The sequence below is a fragment of the Lampetra planeri genome, chromosome 8 (genome assembly GCF_965212315.1).
Source record: "Lampetra planeri chromosome 8, kcLamPlan1.2.h2, whole genome shotgun sequence".
NCBI lineage: Eukaryota > Metazoa > Chordata > Hyperoartia > Petromyzontiformes > Petromyzontidae > Lampetra > Lampetra planeri.
In genome coordinates, this window is record NC_136114.1 from 7,979,272 (window position 1) to 7,996,229 (window position 16,958).

The 16,958-nt window shown below is 41.6% G+C and overlaps 2 protein-coding genes and 1 long non-coding RNA gene across 3 annotated transcripts in view; all 3 read right to left on the reverse strand.

Annotated features, from left to right (window-relative positions):
* Positions 1-2,073: 2,073 nt before the first annotated feature.
* Positions 2,074-7,661, reverse strand: LOC144720268 (uncharacterized). Its single transcript, XR_013585738.1, has 3 exons — positions 7,599-7,661; positions 6,133-6,320; positions 2,074-2,231 (listed from the first exon to the last, which is right to left on the reverse strand). It is a non-coding gene; the product is annotated as an uncharacterized LOC144720268 (long non-coding RNA).
* Positions 7,662-10,902: 3,241 nt separating this feature from the next.
* LOC144720449 (ATP-binding cassette sub-family C member 9-like) lies at positions 10,903-15,755 on the reverse strand. Its single transcript, XM_078597251.1, has 3 exons — positions 15,697-15,755; positions 13,399-13,502; positions 10,903-11,145 (listed from the first exon to the last, which is right to left on the reverse strand). Exons 1-3 carry the CDS (start codon positions 15,753-15,755, stop codon positions 10,964-10,966), a joined length of 345 nt encoding a protein of 114 aa, XP_078453377.1. The 3' UTR covers positions 10,903-10,963.
* Positions 15,756-16,535: 780 nt separating this feature from the next.
* The window catches only part of LOC144720450 (ATP-binding cassette sub-family C member 8-like), a 71,771-nt gene continuing 71,348 nt past the window's right edge, over positions 16,536-16,958 (reverse strand). The window contains exon 32 of the mRNA XM_078597252.1: positions 16,536-16,542. Within this exon, the coding sequence (XP_078453378.1) occupies positions 16,536-16,542 (7 nt within the window). The remainder of the gene's footprint in view (positions 16,543-16,958) is intronic.

Below are 16,958 nucleotides of genomic sequence, written 5' to 3' on the forward strand. Positions count from 1 at the left end.
CACGTACAACATGGGTAGGTCCTCTCACCCAGCAGTGCATTTGCAAGAGGTTTTAAACACCCCCAGCTTCCCGCCTTAATCCGTGCATGTAAAATTGTATTTTTCATACACTCCACAGCAATTAAACAAAAAAACATCATGCAGATCGTGTCGTGCTTTGGCAAATATATTCAGCATCTTTATTTTAACGTCAAATATTTGCGGTGTAAACTTAATTAAGGCTGTTGCTGTGAAACGATGATAAAAAAAACATGTCATGATATCTCGTATGAGACATGAATGTGACTACACTCAAACGAAGCATAACACAGCTGAGTAAATAAGAAGCGTTGAAATTAGGAATTGAAAGTTGTTATATTGTTCGACATTGCTGGAACATTTCGCGACGAAAGTTGCAGCAGTAAAAGCTATTGAACTTGTAAAAAATTAGAATGAAGCGCACACAAACATACACCATTTATGAAGTGTTATTAGATTTGAAGCTATAAATAGAGTGAAAAAGATTACGTATTTCTGCCGAAATTTAAGATGCACGACAACAAGAAAAACAACACGTAGAAGCCTAATTGGTGAAACCATTTATTTTGGCTTAATTCTTTACAAAACCAAAAGAACTGTAAAATTTTGGCTTATGCATATTCAGCAACGATATACGTGGTGTATGAAAGCCAACACGTTCGACATTTTGAATTATTGTGACATGGTAATAACTGCATTGTCTTTTAATAATTTTAAATATCGATATGCCCCATTTTATAAATAAAATCACAAAATTGGAGGATAGATATTACTGTAAATAATTGAAAAGTAAAGATACACATTTCATGAATCATAAACAAATGTAAGAACAAATAATGTACAAAAAAAATCTGCAAAATAAAGCTAACACAATGAGAACCAGACAGAAACCCACTACATGCACACAGAATATATCCCTTTCAAGGCCATGATTTGCAAATATGCAACAAGATTATAGAAAACGTATACTTCAAAATATATTTTTAAAAATAATTTTAGTGATTAAAAAAAGGACTACACATTGATCTTTTTCCAGGCAGTAAGTGTTTTCTTGTACCAACATGCATGATATTTCATGAAAATATTTACGTACATTTTGTGCACATCTAACATTTACACTTTCGGATGTCACGGAAACAGAATTCGATTAAGCTCAGACATGGGAAATGAATGCACCCACGCATTAATTAAAGCTGCATTGATGGCAGCATTCATTTGGGAAAGTGCATTAACGATTATCATACAATCATGGGGGTTGCAGTGAGCGTAGCAGCAAAGACAGGGAAGGTGTCAAATTTGTACACGCAGTCAGCTCGTGTTGTCCGTGGCTTAAGACCAATTCTGCTCATTATCATCCTACAAATACAGCATTTGCACAATTGCATTCGCACTGCCAGACTAAAAATAAGCATGAATGCACAGCTGTGTGGCTCTCAAATGGGACTGTTCCGTGTGGCATCGAATTAACACCAAGCCCTCACAAACGCATATGTGTACTTGATATTTTTTTCCAAATTATCCTAACTAGACTAGCAAACAACACAGGGCTGTCTTAATGGACTTTACAATCCATCATTGTAAACCCAACAATGAGCATTACTTGTGTATATAAAGTTTTTTTGTGTTAGATCGCGTATATTAATGTGTTGTTAAACCCGCCACTACAAAGCCATTTAGTCAGATTTGTTATATAAACAAAGCGTGCCAATTAATTACTACTTGAGCACACCATGACAAGTTTAACTAATTGGCATGTTTTGTTTACGTGACAAACCTCACTATTTGGCTGTGTCGGGTGGCGGCGGGTTAAACGACACATTTACATTTACGTGATCGAACACAAAACATCTTTATTATGGATAATATTCTTAGGTTTTTTCGGTAAAGTCACGTAGGTAAAAAAAAGAAAATTAAAAATTACTAAACGTAATAATATAATTTTATTTTATTTTTTTATTTTATTTCTATTAATACTTTTAGTAATTTTTAATTTAGTAATTTTGTATTTTATTTTTTTACCTACGTGACTTTACCGAAACAACCTAAGAGTATGAATCCTTGCAGTCACGAAAGCTTCAAATCTAGAATGGATAATATTGGTCACGAAAGCCCATGTGTTAAACGGTCTACTTGTGTGGTTTTTTTATGAGAATCGTGCCTGAAATTGAGTTGAAAACTGGAGATGATGACCGCATCCTGGCTGGGTGAGGATTCTGGGAAAACAAAAGAAATACATTAAAACGTGTGTTTTTTTTAACGCATATAATTTCTTACTACACTGAGCAAAACCAGGTATGGACTTCTAGAAAAATTAATTGCAAAACAATCTCTAAGCTAAGATTGATTGTAAACATAGCCATAAAATACAGATTATTTCGTTTTTTATCACATCATAAAGCTAACATAGCATATTGACAATGGGCTTTGTTTATAACTGCCATATTCTGCGGATTATAAGATGCTCTGGAAATGAGGATGCATTCCAAAATGTGTGCTTGGTTACACACATTATAAGAAGCACCTCCTACTTCTGCTTTAGAATAAGATAACATTTGTGTCTTAAAATCTGGAGAAAACGCTAGTCAATGGTTATACAGAAACGTGTTACCTTACAAATGTATTTACAATGCAGCAAATAACATACGGTACCGACAAATGACTTGCCATAGAAATATAATCCCTTCAAGGTTATTTTGACTATTCCATTACACATTGGAATTGTTTGACTTGATAATCTGAATAAGACATTTTGAATTCAACACGAATTCAAATTACCGTTCACGATTTTCTCTGAAAAATAATAAAGGGTCATTGTTGTGAGCACAGACCACATTTTTTGCTGCTGTTTTTTTGACGTTCCACAGATATTCTGAAACGTGGAGATTTCTATCTGGCAGATTAACGAGCTCAGTGGCTGTTGTGTTTGTTCATAATGTGTATTGTAAGAGATCGCTTTAATAAAATACTACCAACCATGACAAGTTCCTTTTATTATACAAATTACAAAACAGGAAAACAAGAATTATTTCAGATTCTGAAGTGTCACTTTGCATATGAAGAATTTAAATGAGAAAAAAGGGGTTAAAACAACATCCATTCATTACAAAATAAATCATGCTGGTTATAGTATCAATTATGGTATTCTTGCGTTAAGCGGCGAGGGTTTCACATGGGTATGACCTCATGATGGTATCAATTGTCATGAAGACATGAAATGCTTTTAAAGACTCAAAAGGCTTCCTCCCGAATATAATGTTGGGGACTGGAGACCATGACTGCATAATTTATCTCGTCTTTTGAGCCCATGCAAACACGTGCACATTGCAATTTTCTGTTATAATATAGCCAGAACAATATTCACCTAGGTGGGTTGTGCAGCGGTAATGTGCAAGGCTCACAATCAGAACGACGCAAGTTCAAATGCAGGCCAGGGGTCGTCGACGCAGCCCTTCATCCAACCAGAGTTGTGGGGAGGTCTATGGGAACTGTCTTATGGCAAACATTATCCCTCCCTGCCATAAGAATGAGGATTTTCCACCACTGTATCTGGACCACTTGTTTTGTCATACCTTAAACTTTCTGATTAGTGCGGGTTGGTGAAGGGGGGGGGGGGGGGGGTGACCCGGGGGGGGGGGGTGGCAGTGACTCAAGACTAGTTCAGATTTGATGCTGATGTTAGCCATGGCTACTAAGGCACTCAGGTTGGCGTATTCCTCGTGCTGAGCACTAACCACTGCACCATAACTCCATTTTGGAAAATGGCCACACATAGCAAAATTGTACACAATTGTTCATAACGACAATAAAAAAAAGAATGTATGTCAGTTGACAAGTTATTTATGTGATCAATTACTCTACCTATAATCGGTTGGATTACTCAACTCATCGGATAGCACGAAAATAGTTGGGGAAAATAAGTCTCGGCTACGTTCTCACATGTGACACTCGACGGGAGGTAATGGGCAGGACATCAAGGTCCTTGCATTGTGATATGAACCCAGCCATCTGAGTTCGATTTCTCGCATTGGCTAACATCAGTGATGAGTGATATCTGCATCAGTCTTCGGCACCTCCTTCACCAACCTGCATTGACCAGCAAGGTGAAGTATGGTCAAACAACTCTCGTTACCAACATAGCATCGAGAGGAGGGCTTCATCCAGCAGTGGATTGATGGAGAGCTGCACCACGTGCCAACAAATAGTGAGCGTCTAAAAATAAATAAACTTCACGTTACGAGATAAGATCTCATTAAGACAATATGCGTGCCTTTTAGAGGGGAGGCCCACAGCTTGCCGAAAGGAAATGAACCCTGGGTTCAACTAAGGATATGCACTCCTTGTCAGAAATAGCCTATCCATCTGTCAACGCTTCAACACAGAGGTCATTGTACAGAATAATAATAAAGCCTATCCAAGTGGTCACATATTTGTATATTTTTCCAATTCGGGAAATCGGTTTACAGAAAATGCTATTTAATCTTCCTACCCGGAAGTACGTACTCTTAGTCCTTGGAATTTTAAGCATTTTAACAACCCATATGTACAAGATTTGAAGCGTTCGTGACTGCAAGGATTCATATTCTTAGGTTTTTTCGGTAAAGTCACGTAGGTAAAACATTAAAATTAATAAAAGTAAAATAATGTGTTGCCTCCGAAACGTCGTGATTTTTATTTTATTTTACTTTTATTAATTATAATGTTTTACCTACGTGACTTTACCGAAAAAACCTAAGAATATGAACCCATATGTCACCGACACTTTAAATATTAGTTATAAATTGGCATTTCCATGATATAAAACAGAGCTGTTTTATTTACCCAAGCGATATCCATCGATGTGTGTGACAATGGAAATAACACCACAAGAGGTATATAGGCTCTTGCTGCATGGAATGTAGATATATGCAATTAAGTAATTGTGCTTTGAGAAGGATTGCTGAAATGGAGCCAGGCTTAGAGTCACAACAGAAGCTTAGGGTTTAAGACTACTGTCAGGGCTTCCATGCGTGGTAAATTGAGGATTGATGCTCGGGTCACGGTCAGGACAAAGGAAACATTTAAGGATAGGTTTATGGGTAACTAAATAATTAACTGCACACTATGGAGTAGTTAGGATTACAGGAGGGCATAGGGTTACGTTTATTGCTCAGATTACGATCCTGGTTCGGATTACAGTGGTTCTCATATGGCTCTACGAACGCGTCCATCGCCGAGTTAGAATCTTGGCCACGGCTGACGTCAGCGGTGAGTGAAATATGGACCAGTCCTGGGCACCCACTCTACCAACTCACAATGATCAGCATTGCGAGGATAGGTTTGTGGTGAAGATAGGTTTAAGGTGACGATATATTGATGGTGAAGACAGGTTAAGGGTTAAGTTCAGTAGTGTATTGTATTGTATTGGGATTGATGTTTTGGTTTCAACGTCAGTCAGATATGGATTTTACAGAATGGTTAGAATGCTGTTCAGAATTAGAGTGAAAATTATGGCTGTGATAGATTGAGGGCTACGGTTACAGTCAGGGTCAAGGATAACTTTAGGACAACTGCTATCATTACCCTTGACTTGACACATAGCTTAGGGTATCGATAGTCAAGGGACAAAGTGAGACCAAGTGGCGGCTGACAGCATCCAGATGGCCGACCGTGCCAGTTCGAGGTGGACATGGGCCTCTCTACTCCAGTGTCATGGATTCAAACGAGTGACTGGCTGGGGTAGAGGATGCCACGACTGTTTGCCGGTAAAGTGCAATAGTTGTCGCAGTGGAAGTAGCTACCATTGTTATCAGGAGAAGTATAATTAAAAAGAAGTGATTTGAAAAAGTCACTCCAGACACTCATGAACCCCACGTGTGTTTTATATGTGACAATCGGACACCTGGGGAAAGCGGTGGTGTAGTTATTGCTGCTCTGCGCTATGAACCCGGCGACCTGAGTTTTATTCCCGGCCACGGCTGACATCAGTGGTGATATCTGAACTTCTCTTGGGTGGCCCACTTCACCAAACGTGTCAGCCAGTGCGGTAAAGTATTGCCAGAACAACCCCCCACGGATGACATAGCACGAGGAGGCCTTCATCCAGCAGTGGATTAAGGGTTGTCAAAATGCAGTTACCCGCCGACTTCATTTTGTCCACGGCTCCCCACGGCCTCGTGTCCGCCGTGTCACTTATTGGACTTGACGAGGGATGAGAAGATGGTGTCGGGGTCGGCGAGCAGATTGGCAGGCGAGTCGTTCTCCTCCAGCAGGCCCTGATTCAGCACCAGCACCACGTCTGCATCGAGGATGTTGGCCACCCGGTGCTGGCCATTGTGAAGAGAGCAAGAGTGAAATTGAGAGGTATAGAAGGTTTAGGGGGTGGAAGATCAGCCAGAATAACTGCTTCAGATTTGATGTAAAAAAATGGGACAGTGCAGGAGGAAGAGGTGAAGGATGATTTTAGTGCCATTGCTTGGATTTAGAGTAACGGACAGCCGGATGGAGAATATTTGTGATTTGACAAATGACAAAGGATTATACAATGTCATAGAGCTGACAAGAGGCTATTAATGTTCTGCTCCCAGACCATGTAGAGACATAGTGCAACACTCGCTTCAACTCTTTGTATTCAGGTATTCTGTAGCTTGCACTGCATCCTATGAAAATGTTGCATTGGGTAAGAATGCTTCACCTATGGCCCAATCACCCAGAAAGTACCAGCAGACCTCCGAAACTAACCAGTTTTGAGCTCGGATAGTGTCTGTGTGGGTGACCACCACGTGTAAAAAACAGGTGTTGTAGGTGTTGTCGGCAGTAGAGGGCAGGGCACAATAAACCCATTGTGTTCATATATTTCACCGACCTTCACTAACCCACACTGACCCACGTGATGAAGTATGGTCAAACGACCCTCATGACCCGCACGGTATGGGGAGGCCCACATCCACAGCGGTGGATTGACAAATGGGCTGTACATGCACAAGATCACTTCACTTCCTCTTGTAAACTTGGTTAGAAATAAATGTATGCAGTGACTTTGTCAATGTTTTTGATCAGACCGTGTCCGTTTTCAGATTGTGTGGCTGCCATGAGCCAATTTGTTTTCGTTTGACCACATTTAGTTTTTTCACCATTGCTTATATTTTCCTAATCTAGTCACTGTCCTTCAGGAAAATGTGTTACATATTTTGTAAATGTAGAATTTTAGCGTGCAATTCACTTTGTTTATTTAGCCTTATTCAATACAAAAAATATTGTTAAATTTAGTCGGAATTTGTTACATGTAATATTTGTTTAAATGATGCAGTGATCTGATGTCACCCAGGTCACCGTTTCAAAACCAGGCAGTGGTGTTTCATGCGTCTCAACGGGTTTATTTTATTTCCCAATTAAATAAAGGTTTGCAAGTGGCACCACCAGCGCGCCTGATATGTTTCACACGTTCAATAGCAGTCAAATAAATGCATGCTTGACGGGATGAAAACACATTTTGACAGCCAGCACATAACCACAATGTTCACAATAAAAATTATATGGTGTTTTTTAACCGTTAAGTTTGTAGCAAGCATGCATGTAGAGGCTTTTTTTTAAAGTATACTTACCGCTATCATCACCACTGTTCTGTCAGCAAAAGCCGTCATAACAACCTTTTGCAAGATTTTCTCCTGAATGTAAAAAAAAAGAAAGTGATAATTCCTTATTATAACATACGCAATGCTTTAATGAGTACACAATTTCTTTGGTATACTCCAAAGCATTCCAAGAATAACACGCCAGAGTGTCCCAATGCTCAATCGAGCAATCACATGGTGCTCATCGCCAAGGGCAGGCCTGCTTGGGCAAAATCAACTCGATTTAAAGCTTTCGTGAATGCAGGGATTCATCTTCTTGGTTCTTTCGGTAAAGTAACGTAGAAGGGAAGTAATTAAATAATAAAAATAAAACATAATAAAATTATTCTCACGACGTTTCGGCCACAACGCAAGCAGCCGTCCTCAGGTGAAGACCAGGTCTGTCGGTGAGACAGGTGAAGAACAGGTCTGTCGGGGAGACAGCGTCTGAACAGACCTGGTCTTCACCTGAGGACGGCTGCTTGCGTTGTGGCCAAAACGTCGTGAGAATTATTTTATCATGTTTTATTTTTATTATTGTATTACTTCCCTTCTACGTGACTTTACCGAAAGAACCAAGAAGAAGAAAAATCAACTCCTTTGGTAGCACCCAGTCTATCCACAGGACGAAGATTGTTCACTTCCTACAAGTTCGTTTCTCAGTCCGCTTGTCCTGGCGAGGGTCACGGTGGCAGCGTGTTGAGTTGGGCGGCCCAGACCTCCCTTTTCTACAAAGTGTTACTTATTTTATTGACACCGGAGGGATGATGGGCTGAGTGGAGTCCCTTATTGCTAGGTCACCCAGTCAGTTTAACATGAGCCGAGAAAAACAAACCTGAAAAGTTACTGAATTCGCTGACAATGCCTAACTGTCATGACCTCACAGGCATACGAGTGTTTGTTTACCAAATTACAACCAATAAATCTAGCTTTACCACTCCGTATACTCGGAGTAAAATAAACAAAACGTGATGCTGTTATTTAATAAATAAAAAACCAGATGCGCCCAGTGGAATATTCACTCATATATTCAAAATCACCTAGGATTCATCTTATGCGACACCTCTGATATTGAAGCCTCATATCACATCAGCTTATGACATTCCCCGGGCATTGCACTCTAAATAAATTGGTATACAGGCGTCAGACCTTCACCTCTTCTTGTTTTGTCAGTACCAATGAAGGCTGCGCGTTTTTCAAATTTTGATGGTGCAGCATTATGCTGGTCCAACTGAACAATACCTATTGACCCTGACAGGCTCCATTGTTTTTAGATAACGATTACAAATGCATGATTCTGTCAGCTCTGCTAATCTTTTACGGAAGCCCTATAGAATCTGGTAATTTGACAGCATTTAATTAACAAGCCTGACCCCGCTGATGTGACCATGAAGGTCAAAACAAGCACAGAGTTTTGTTGCTTAAATAAATACCACTAGATACTATTGGTCAGGAAAGCCAATTGGCAAAGCGATTAAAATGTTTTATTTATATGTGCAAACACAGAACAGTAGTATGAGCACATATGGTGTTTGCGCCATTCCTATTGCACAAAGGCTGTTACGAAGGCGCTATGTTTATGCCTTGTAAGCTTTAGAGAACATTACTGTCCTCAATGTTTGAGAGTCTAATTATAGCATACTGCTGCTGCTGTAAGCAGTCATCACTGTTCCTGTTAACTGTCTGATCTCCAATCCATGCTGAATACAAAGCTGCGTAATTTCGGTCAGTGAGGCCATAAGGGACAGAGACCTTTCACCCAACGACCCCCATATCTCAGACTGTTAACCTGATTAGCTTATCGTGCAATCCCAGTGCAATGGAGTGACATGCTTTTTTCCACTTTTGACAGCAAAGCCACCGCTCACAATATAGCTTTATAATATATTGACAACAAAAATCACAAGACCAACATATATACAATGGGCGGTCTAAACAAGTGGACATACGGATATTAGAAATATGTGCAGACCCACACATATTTATTTCGTTTAATATGTAATAAGTACTCCCGTGCCATCTGTACACTTATTTATTACAGAGTGTGATTATTACTCAGAGACGGGGCTGTTATTGTTGGCGTCACACACTGTGGTGCACCATTCTCAAAACGGATTTGGCCTGTCTGCAATGCATCATGAGTCTCCTTCTAAAGTGCAAATGAGGTACACATCCATCGAATGTGAATGTTTCACTTGAAGTATAAAGTGACTTAAAGAGGTGGCTGAATCATTCACTTCTTCATCTCTCCCCCGACCCCCTTCACCGCCACCCACGGCAATTCAATGAATCGTCACAATATAGGGCCACACTTTAATTAAAGTATACAAACATGTTTTTTTTTAATATTCCCGTGGATGGTAGTGCCTCTACTGGCTGCTGGAGTGACGTGAATGCATTGCTTACATAATAGAAAATGGAAAAACATCAATGCGTACAGTTTTCGCGACGAATATCATCCATAATATAGTTTTTTGTTATTAGATTGCGTAAATGTATAAATGTGTCGTTAAACCCGCCACCACCCGACACAGCCAATTAGTAAGGTTTGTCACGTAAACAGAACATTCCAATTCGTTACTAGTACAGCACACCGGTGTATTGGAGAGCAAATCCACAACATTTACAATCTGAGTACGACGTTTTGCCAGTAATTACAACGAGCATCATCAGGCGGACAGACAGATTTGCTCAATGCTTATCAATGCTTATGAATGCAATTCAGTGCTTTGTTTCATAAGCTCATTAATGTACATTATTCATTATTAGTCGACGCATCGATTCAGTGTTCCACCCCTACTCATGATCCTGCTTATCTATGCTCCAGCACGCACTTATTCAAGCATGATGGCACAGCTCATTATACGCAAGTGTAAGCTTGCTGAACGCTGTGGTTAATTCATTACCCTTTGATTTGCCTTTCCTACTTGTGTTTTGGAGAGAGTTTTTTTTACTATATTTGTCTCTCTGGGTTTTTGGGCGATTCTAGAAGGATGGCTCTTCTCTTTTTTTTTGTCAATATGAGCAGCAGTGTGTAATAGTTATGAGATTATGATTAAGCTCTGTGTCTATGATATTGTTATTCAGCTGGATTTCCAATGCGTGCTACTTTGGTAAGACGACTGCATGTATGTGACACATTCTGTCACGACACATGCCTTTAGTAATTTTAAGGCAGCTTCAAATTACTCTGTTGTCTTTAACTTATGTTTTTTTTTCAGCTGTACTATTTTCTTGCTGTTAATGCAAGCACATATCCAGAAAACCCTAAAGTTAAAAAAAACATTAAAAAGTCCCCTGGTAGTAAGATACAATTCTTGTGTGTAACTGTACGAGGCACAGCAGAAGCGCAAGATTCAGAACGAAAGGCCCGGTTGGATCGATGAAAAATCAGCGTTGCTCACCGTGGCCATGTCGAGCGCTGCTGTGGCCTCGTCCATGATGAGGACGGCAGTCCGCCTGACGAAGGCCCGGGCCAGGCAGAACAGCTGCCGCTGTCCCACGCTGAAGTTCTCTCCGCCTTCCCTCACCGTGGCGTCTGAGCAGACGGAAGCCTCATTAGGTGCCGCGTTTACTGCTTCGTCACCATCCCCGTTTCTCACCTCTGCCACTGCTGCTGCCGCCACTACTCGCTCGATGCGCGTACAAGTGATCATTTTTTTTTTATCCCAAATGTCTTATGTGTCAAGCGGGGGAAGTTTAATGAGCGAGCTACTTGTTCGAATGTGACAAGGCTGGCCCAGGTGATTTATGATGGGTAAATGGAGTCCAGATAATGGTGTGTCTGGGTAATTGGCCTTTGAGAGTAAGGTTTCATATCATTACAATTTCGATAGCTTTGCTTCAAGAAAGAGGGTTTTTAATAACGAGCCTTACTTTACAAAGTGTCATATGATTGGAATGCATTTAATGATATCTATAAAGGAATGTGATCTCACACAATGTGATCTCGCAGTGCATGGAAGACAATCGTGGATTAAAAAACACAAGAGGATTTACTGGGGATAACACAAAGACCATCAATTATTTACATATATTTTGAATCTATTCATTTATACACGAACTGTAAGATAATTTTTTTTTCAATTTCCAATTTTATTTCATACATCCTGTTGCCAGGATTATAGAAACATGGGTTGAGATTACTCTACTCAAACAATCTTCACATATGAGACAGTGGTGGTTAAGCGAAAATAATGGTAAAGTTATTTTAAATATATGCATTCCCATTTGCTACTCTTCCTCATTCACAAAATAAAAGCTGTTTCTTTTACTGATAACATAACCTACACACATACAAGCAGTACCAGCACCACATTTGTCAACCCTTCTCTATGGTCCCATGGGGCTGTAGGCAGTCGCGTTGCCCTTCCTGTTGGGAACCAGGCCTGGGATGGGAAGGACACGCGACTAACATGGGCAGGGTCCGCTCGGAGGCCCATGATGTGGGGGTCGTGATTTCACCCAAGTTTCAAATTTGTCTCTTCACTTCAGGGTCTCATCTGGTTCATATTATTTGGACAGTCTCGTTTGCTTCCTTTATCTAAATTTCATTGCAATTTATATTCTATGAAAAAGGGCCATTGCCCGAAATATTGCCTATTGTATATTATATTCTTGGTTCTTTCGGTAAAGTCACGTAGAAGGGAAATAATAAAAAAATAAAAATAAAACAATAAAATGCTCACGGCGTTTCGGCCACAATGCAAGCAGCCGTCCTCAGGTTTTTCACCTGAGGTTTTTCACCTGAGGACGGCTGCTTGCGTTGTGGCCGAAACGTCGTGAAAATGTTATTTAATAATGTTTTATTTATTATTTTATTATTTCCCTTCTACGTGACTTTACCGAAAGAACCAAGAATATTAATCCCTGCAGTCACGAAAGCTTTAAATCGAAATTTATTGTATATTATTTTACTTTAACATGCTGAAACTGACGAATGTGTTTTTATAAAAATTGTAATTGCATACATTCTCTGATGAGTTTTCTGGTTGTACCACGTGTTATTCGACAGCTTACTACGTTTCACTTCACGTGCTGGGAGCCCAGGGAGCTGTACTCTACACAACTAAAAGCGATGCAGTGGTAGTAATTGCATAGCACGTTTGTATCATTGGAATAAATAGTAAATTCATCTAACATACACAATTACATGCATTGAGTTTAACTGATAATCCATGAATTGTCGCTATCCTCTTCGGGATTGCGACCTGGCTTCCATCATCACTCTGAACAGCAGAGAACACTGCTCTATGCTGCCGTGGGCCATTGGAGGTATGGCCACTATGTCACTGAAAACCTCGTGTGATGGATACGTCATAGGGGCTAGTAAGGATGTCAATGAGAATGCATGAGCTTCTCCTGGCCTTTAGAAGGCTCTCTAGGTCTGGGAAGTGATGACAACTGGAGCTGGAACAATTAGTCAATTTAGTCAATTAATTTACTGAAAATTGTCATTGCCAATTTTTTGGTGGTGAATGTATTTGGACCCTTGAAACATGGCGACTGTCCCCACAACCTGCCACCTGAAGGTGGGAAACCTCCTACAAGCCACGCCCGATGTGATGAGGCTGATGATGCCGATGATATCAGCAATCCCCGTCCATCACCTCCCCTTTAAATTAGCGGCACACGTGGAAACAAGATGGAGGGTTTTTTCCCCCAACTATGTATGTTCGTGATATCCAATTATTTGAGTAACTGGGCCGAGTAATAGCTTACTTAAACGATTGGGTCGCTCAGCTCTAATGTGAACCCTGGCCAGAGGTTCCGTGCGGTTGTGAAGCCTTACCCAGCCCTCCCGGCAGTGCCTTCACCACACACTTGAGCTGAGCAATCTCCAGAGCATCCCAAAGCATGGAGTCCGTGCTGCGAGCCTCGGGGTCCAGATTAAACCTGGGGTGCCAAGAGATTCATCATCCTGCAATTAGGAAGGGATTTTAGGAAAACGACCTCAAGAATTACACTGTGACACGGACACTCGCAGGAAGCCAGTTATTCTGCGGGGTGTAAAGGTGCAGCCGGCAAAAAAACAGCAGCCCGATTTTGTTTAAAAGAGGGCATTCATCACACACAGTGGGAACATGCAATGTTAAACAAATGTGAAACTAATATAAAAACACTGAAAAGACTGAGGAACGATATGATCTGTTTTCTTGTCTTTTGTACATTCTGGTCTAACTCTCTCACCTCCTGTGTTACGAGTAAAGGCTGCGGATGCCCATTGCTAAGCTGGACATTTTGGTAGAATATTGAATTTAGAAGGACGCCTGAGCCTTTATTGGGGGGGGGGGGGGCATTCAGCCTCCTCCCTCCACCCAGCACATCCTGCGTCGTGGTGGACGTAAATGTGTGGTGCTATGTTGTTTTATTTTAAAATGCCTTCATTGAGGGGAGAAACCATGGGATGGATTTTCAGCAATCACAAAGAACAAACAAATGGACACATGTCCAGTTCTAGCAACATCACAATTTCAATTTGGACTTAGTTAATTACCAACCAAACCAACAAAGGAAACCGTCAATTACGGGGATTCGTGTCACCTCTGTGGAGCTTTTGAAAGTGAATAATTGATTAACTTGTTCCTATGGTAAATATCAGCCGCCAGGGTTACAAGGGCAATACACTGCATCTTAGCATTGGCATGTTCCTCCAGCTTGCCCAGCCCAGAAAATATCCTCATTAATGCATGCGATTACCAGCTAACACCAACATATTCATGTTTACAAACACACCCATACACACACACACACAAAAGATCCCCTGCGTAGCCTACTTAGGCTGTTGGGACAAGCGCTGTAATAGAGCGCCATTCTAATCGACTGGCGCGACACACAGGGGGTGGTGTGGCGAACATGGACCATGACTGACCGACCACTTATGTTTCTCTAGTGCTGATGACCATGTACTTATTTAAGGTCAAGTCGACCTAAAGGAGGCCCAAAACTGTTTCAGATATTTTGCTTATGAGCGGAATTCGAACTCAGGTCTCTGGGTTTGTAGGCAGTGCACAAACTGCAACACAACTCCTTCCCACACAACACAAAGACACATAAAGACACAAACTTGCACACAGCAATACACACAAACAAATGACGTAAGAGTAATATAAGTGATGTATGCATGTGCATTTAATGAGAATATCTATACGAAAATTGTACATTCTGAAATATGTTTCATTAATATTGCCTGCTCTGCCACTGCTCCATTAGGTGAGGCGTGTGCATTTAATCAATGGCAATGCTGTAAATTGCAATATAGCAATTTAAAGGTGATTCCTTCGTTGAGATGTGGCTAGGCTGACGAATGTGATGCACACGCGAACACGCGAGAGTGTACATGCACACAATGTATGTACGTGTGTTAAACTTCTTTCGAACCATACGTAGCCAACCGTGCTAATCGGGGAAAGGACAACACAAATGCAGCACGCACAAACACAAACACACAAAGATTACCGTATTTACGAAGAAAAAAAACGTAATATCATTTCAAAAACCAAAAATTAATCTCTCCAACGATATTCAGGACATTGGCACACCCAGCCAAATGTTTCGGAGTGGGCAAATCATTTTGGGACACAAAATTGATCGCACATGATATACAATAGCTGTCTAAAGATTTCAGGTGAGGGGTGGGGGTGGGGGAAGAGGGTATGGGGAGCTACGCCCCCTCCTCCTGAGACACCAATGCATAAAAAGTAGTAGTCATGATAATTAACACATTGTCCTGCGGAGGGAGCTGGTAGGAACATTGGGTTGCTCGGTCAATGGCCAGGGTCAACAGCGGCGTGGTGTATTCCGCAAATATACCCGACTGTGAGGGCGGGCACAAGCCGGCGTGAGTAGGTTAAACGTTGAGTTTTATAAGGGCACCACGGGGTGACCAGCCCCTCCCCACCCAGCCCCACCCTCCCCACTCAGCCCCTCCCCACCCTCCCCACCCAGCCCCTCCCCACCCAGCCACTCCCCACCCTCCCCTCCCCACCCAGCCCCTCTCTCCCCACCCAGCCCCTCCCTGCACGACGGACACAATCAACTGCTGGATTGAGGCCTCCCCATGCCGTGTTCAGTCATTGCATAAACATACCTCACCGTGATGGCCAATGTGGGTTGGTGAATTGGAAGGGCCCCACTGACGTTAGCCATGGCCGGGAACTGAACATAGTTCCTCTGGATCAATGGCACATTGTGCGAGCCGCTCCATCAGTTCTGATGGCATAGTTAATAATCTCCCACATGAAGATGAATAAAGATTGGGCATCACTTCTCAAGCAGCACCCCTCCATGTTGTCATTATATACGGATTATATCTCCTATATCGAATTATTTTCAAATTAAAACCGGACATATACTGCATAATATTAAGCATTCATTTCCCTACTATAATTACTACGGCATATCTCTACGAAAAAAGACATCCTGTGGTTTGCGTACAGAATGAGAATCAGAAACTTGGGCACTGAAAATGAAAACCAAACTCAAGTGGAAAAGTGCGTTAGAAAGCAGTTCGAGGTGCATGCTTGCAATTGCACTGAAACAGAAGCGGAACACGTGGATTATTTCGCATACGCAAGTAATTTTTTTTTATTATTTACGTGAAGGACCTGTGCAGGATATGGCACGAGAAAGGACGGTGGCCAGTGGTGCTCGACTCGGGATGGAGTGATAGCCATAGGAAGGAACACAGCCAAGAGGGTGAGTGATGCCAGGGCCGGCCCGAGGCATAAGCGAACTAAGCGGCTGCTTGGGGCCCCCTGGCCACCAGGGGGCCCCCGAATCGTTTTTTTTTTTTTACAATTAAATAACTTAAACAAGTGATATAAATGAATTAATGAATGAATGAATAAATGATGGTGGGAGGGGGGCCCCCAAATCAAATTCTGCTTAGGGCCCCCAAGAGGCTCGGGCCGGCACTGAGTGATGCTATCAGCTCCTGTGCATGCGTTAGATGGATTGTTACATCACAGGACCTTGAGAGATGGCAACAACTTGGAGAAGCTTTCATGGAGCAGTGGACATTTTCAGTTTCATTTATTAGGAATAACCCTGCGAGCCATGCGGCTCTTGACTCGGGTGCAAACGCAACAAACAAAAACATGAACAAGAAACATCTTAAAGTGACTACACGAAACAGAAAAATCCAGGAATCACCGATGGCGATAACGATGAAAAAATATATACGAGACAAACGTTGCGTAACATTATGCGTTGCGAAGGAAAAGCATTCGGGTGCCTGGTATTTTATTTTTGTGTGAGGTTACACGAAGGGCTGTACGAACTGGATCGCTGTGATGTAATGAGAATTTCACCGCGTTCAGGAAGCTGTCCCCCAAGGAGGGGGAGTGGGAG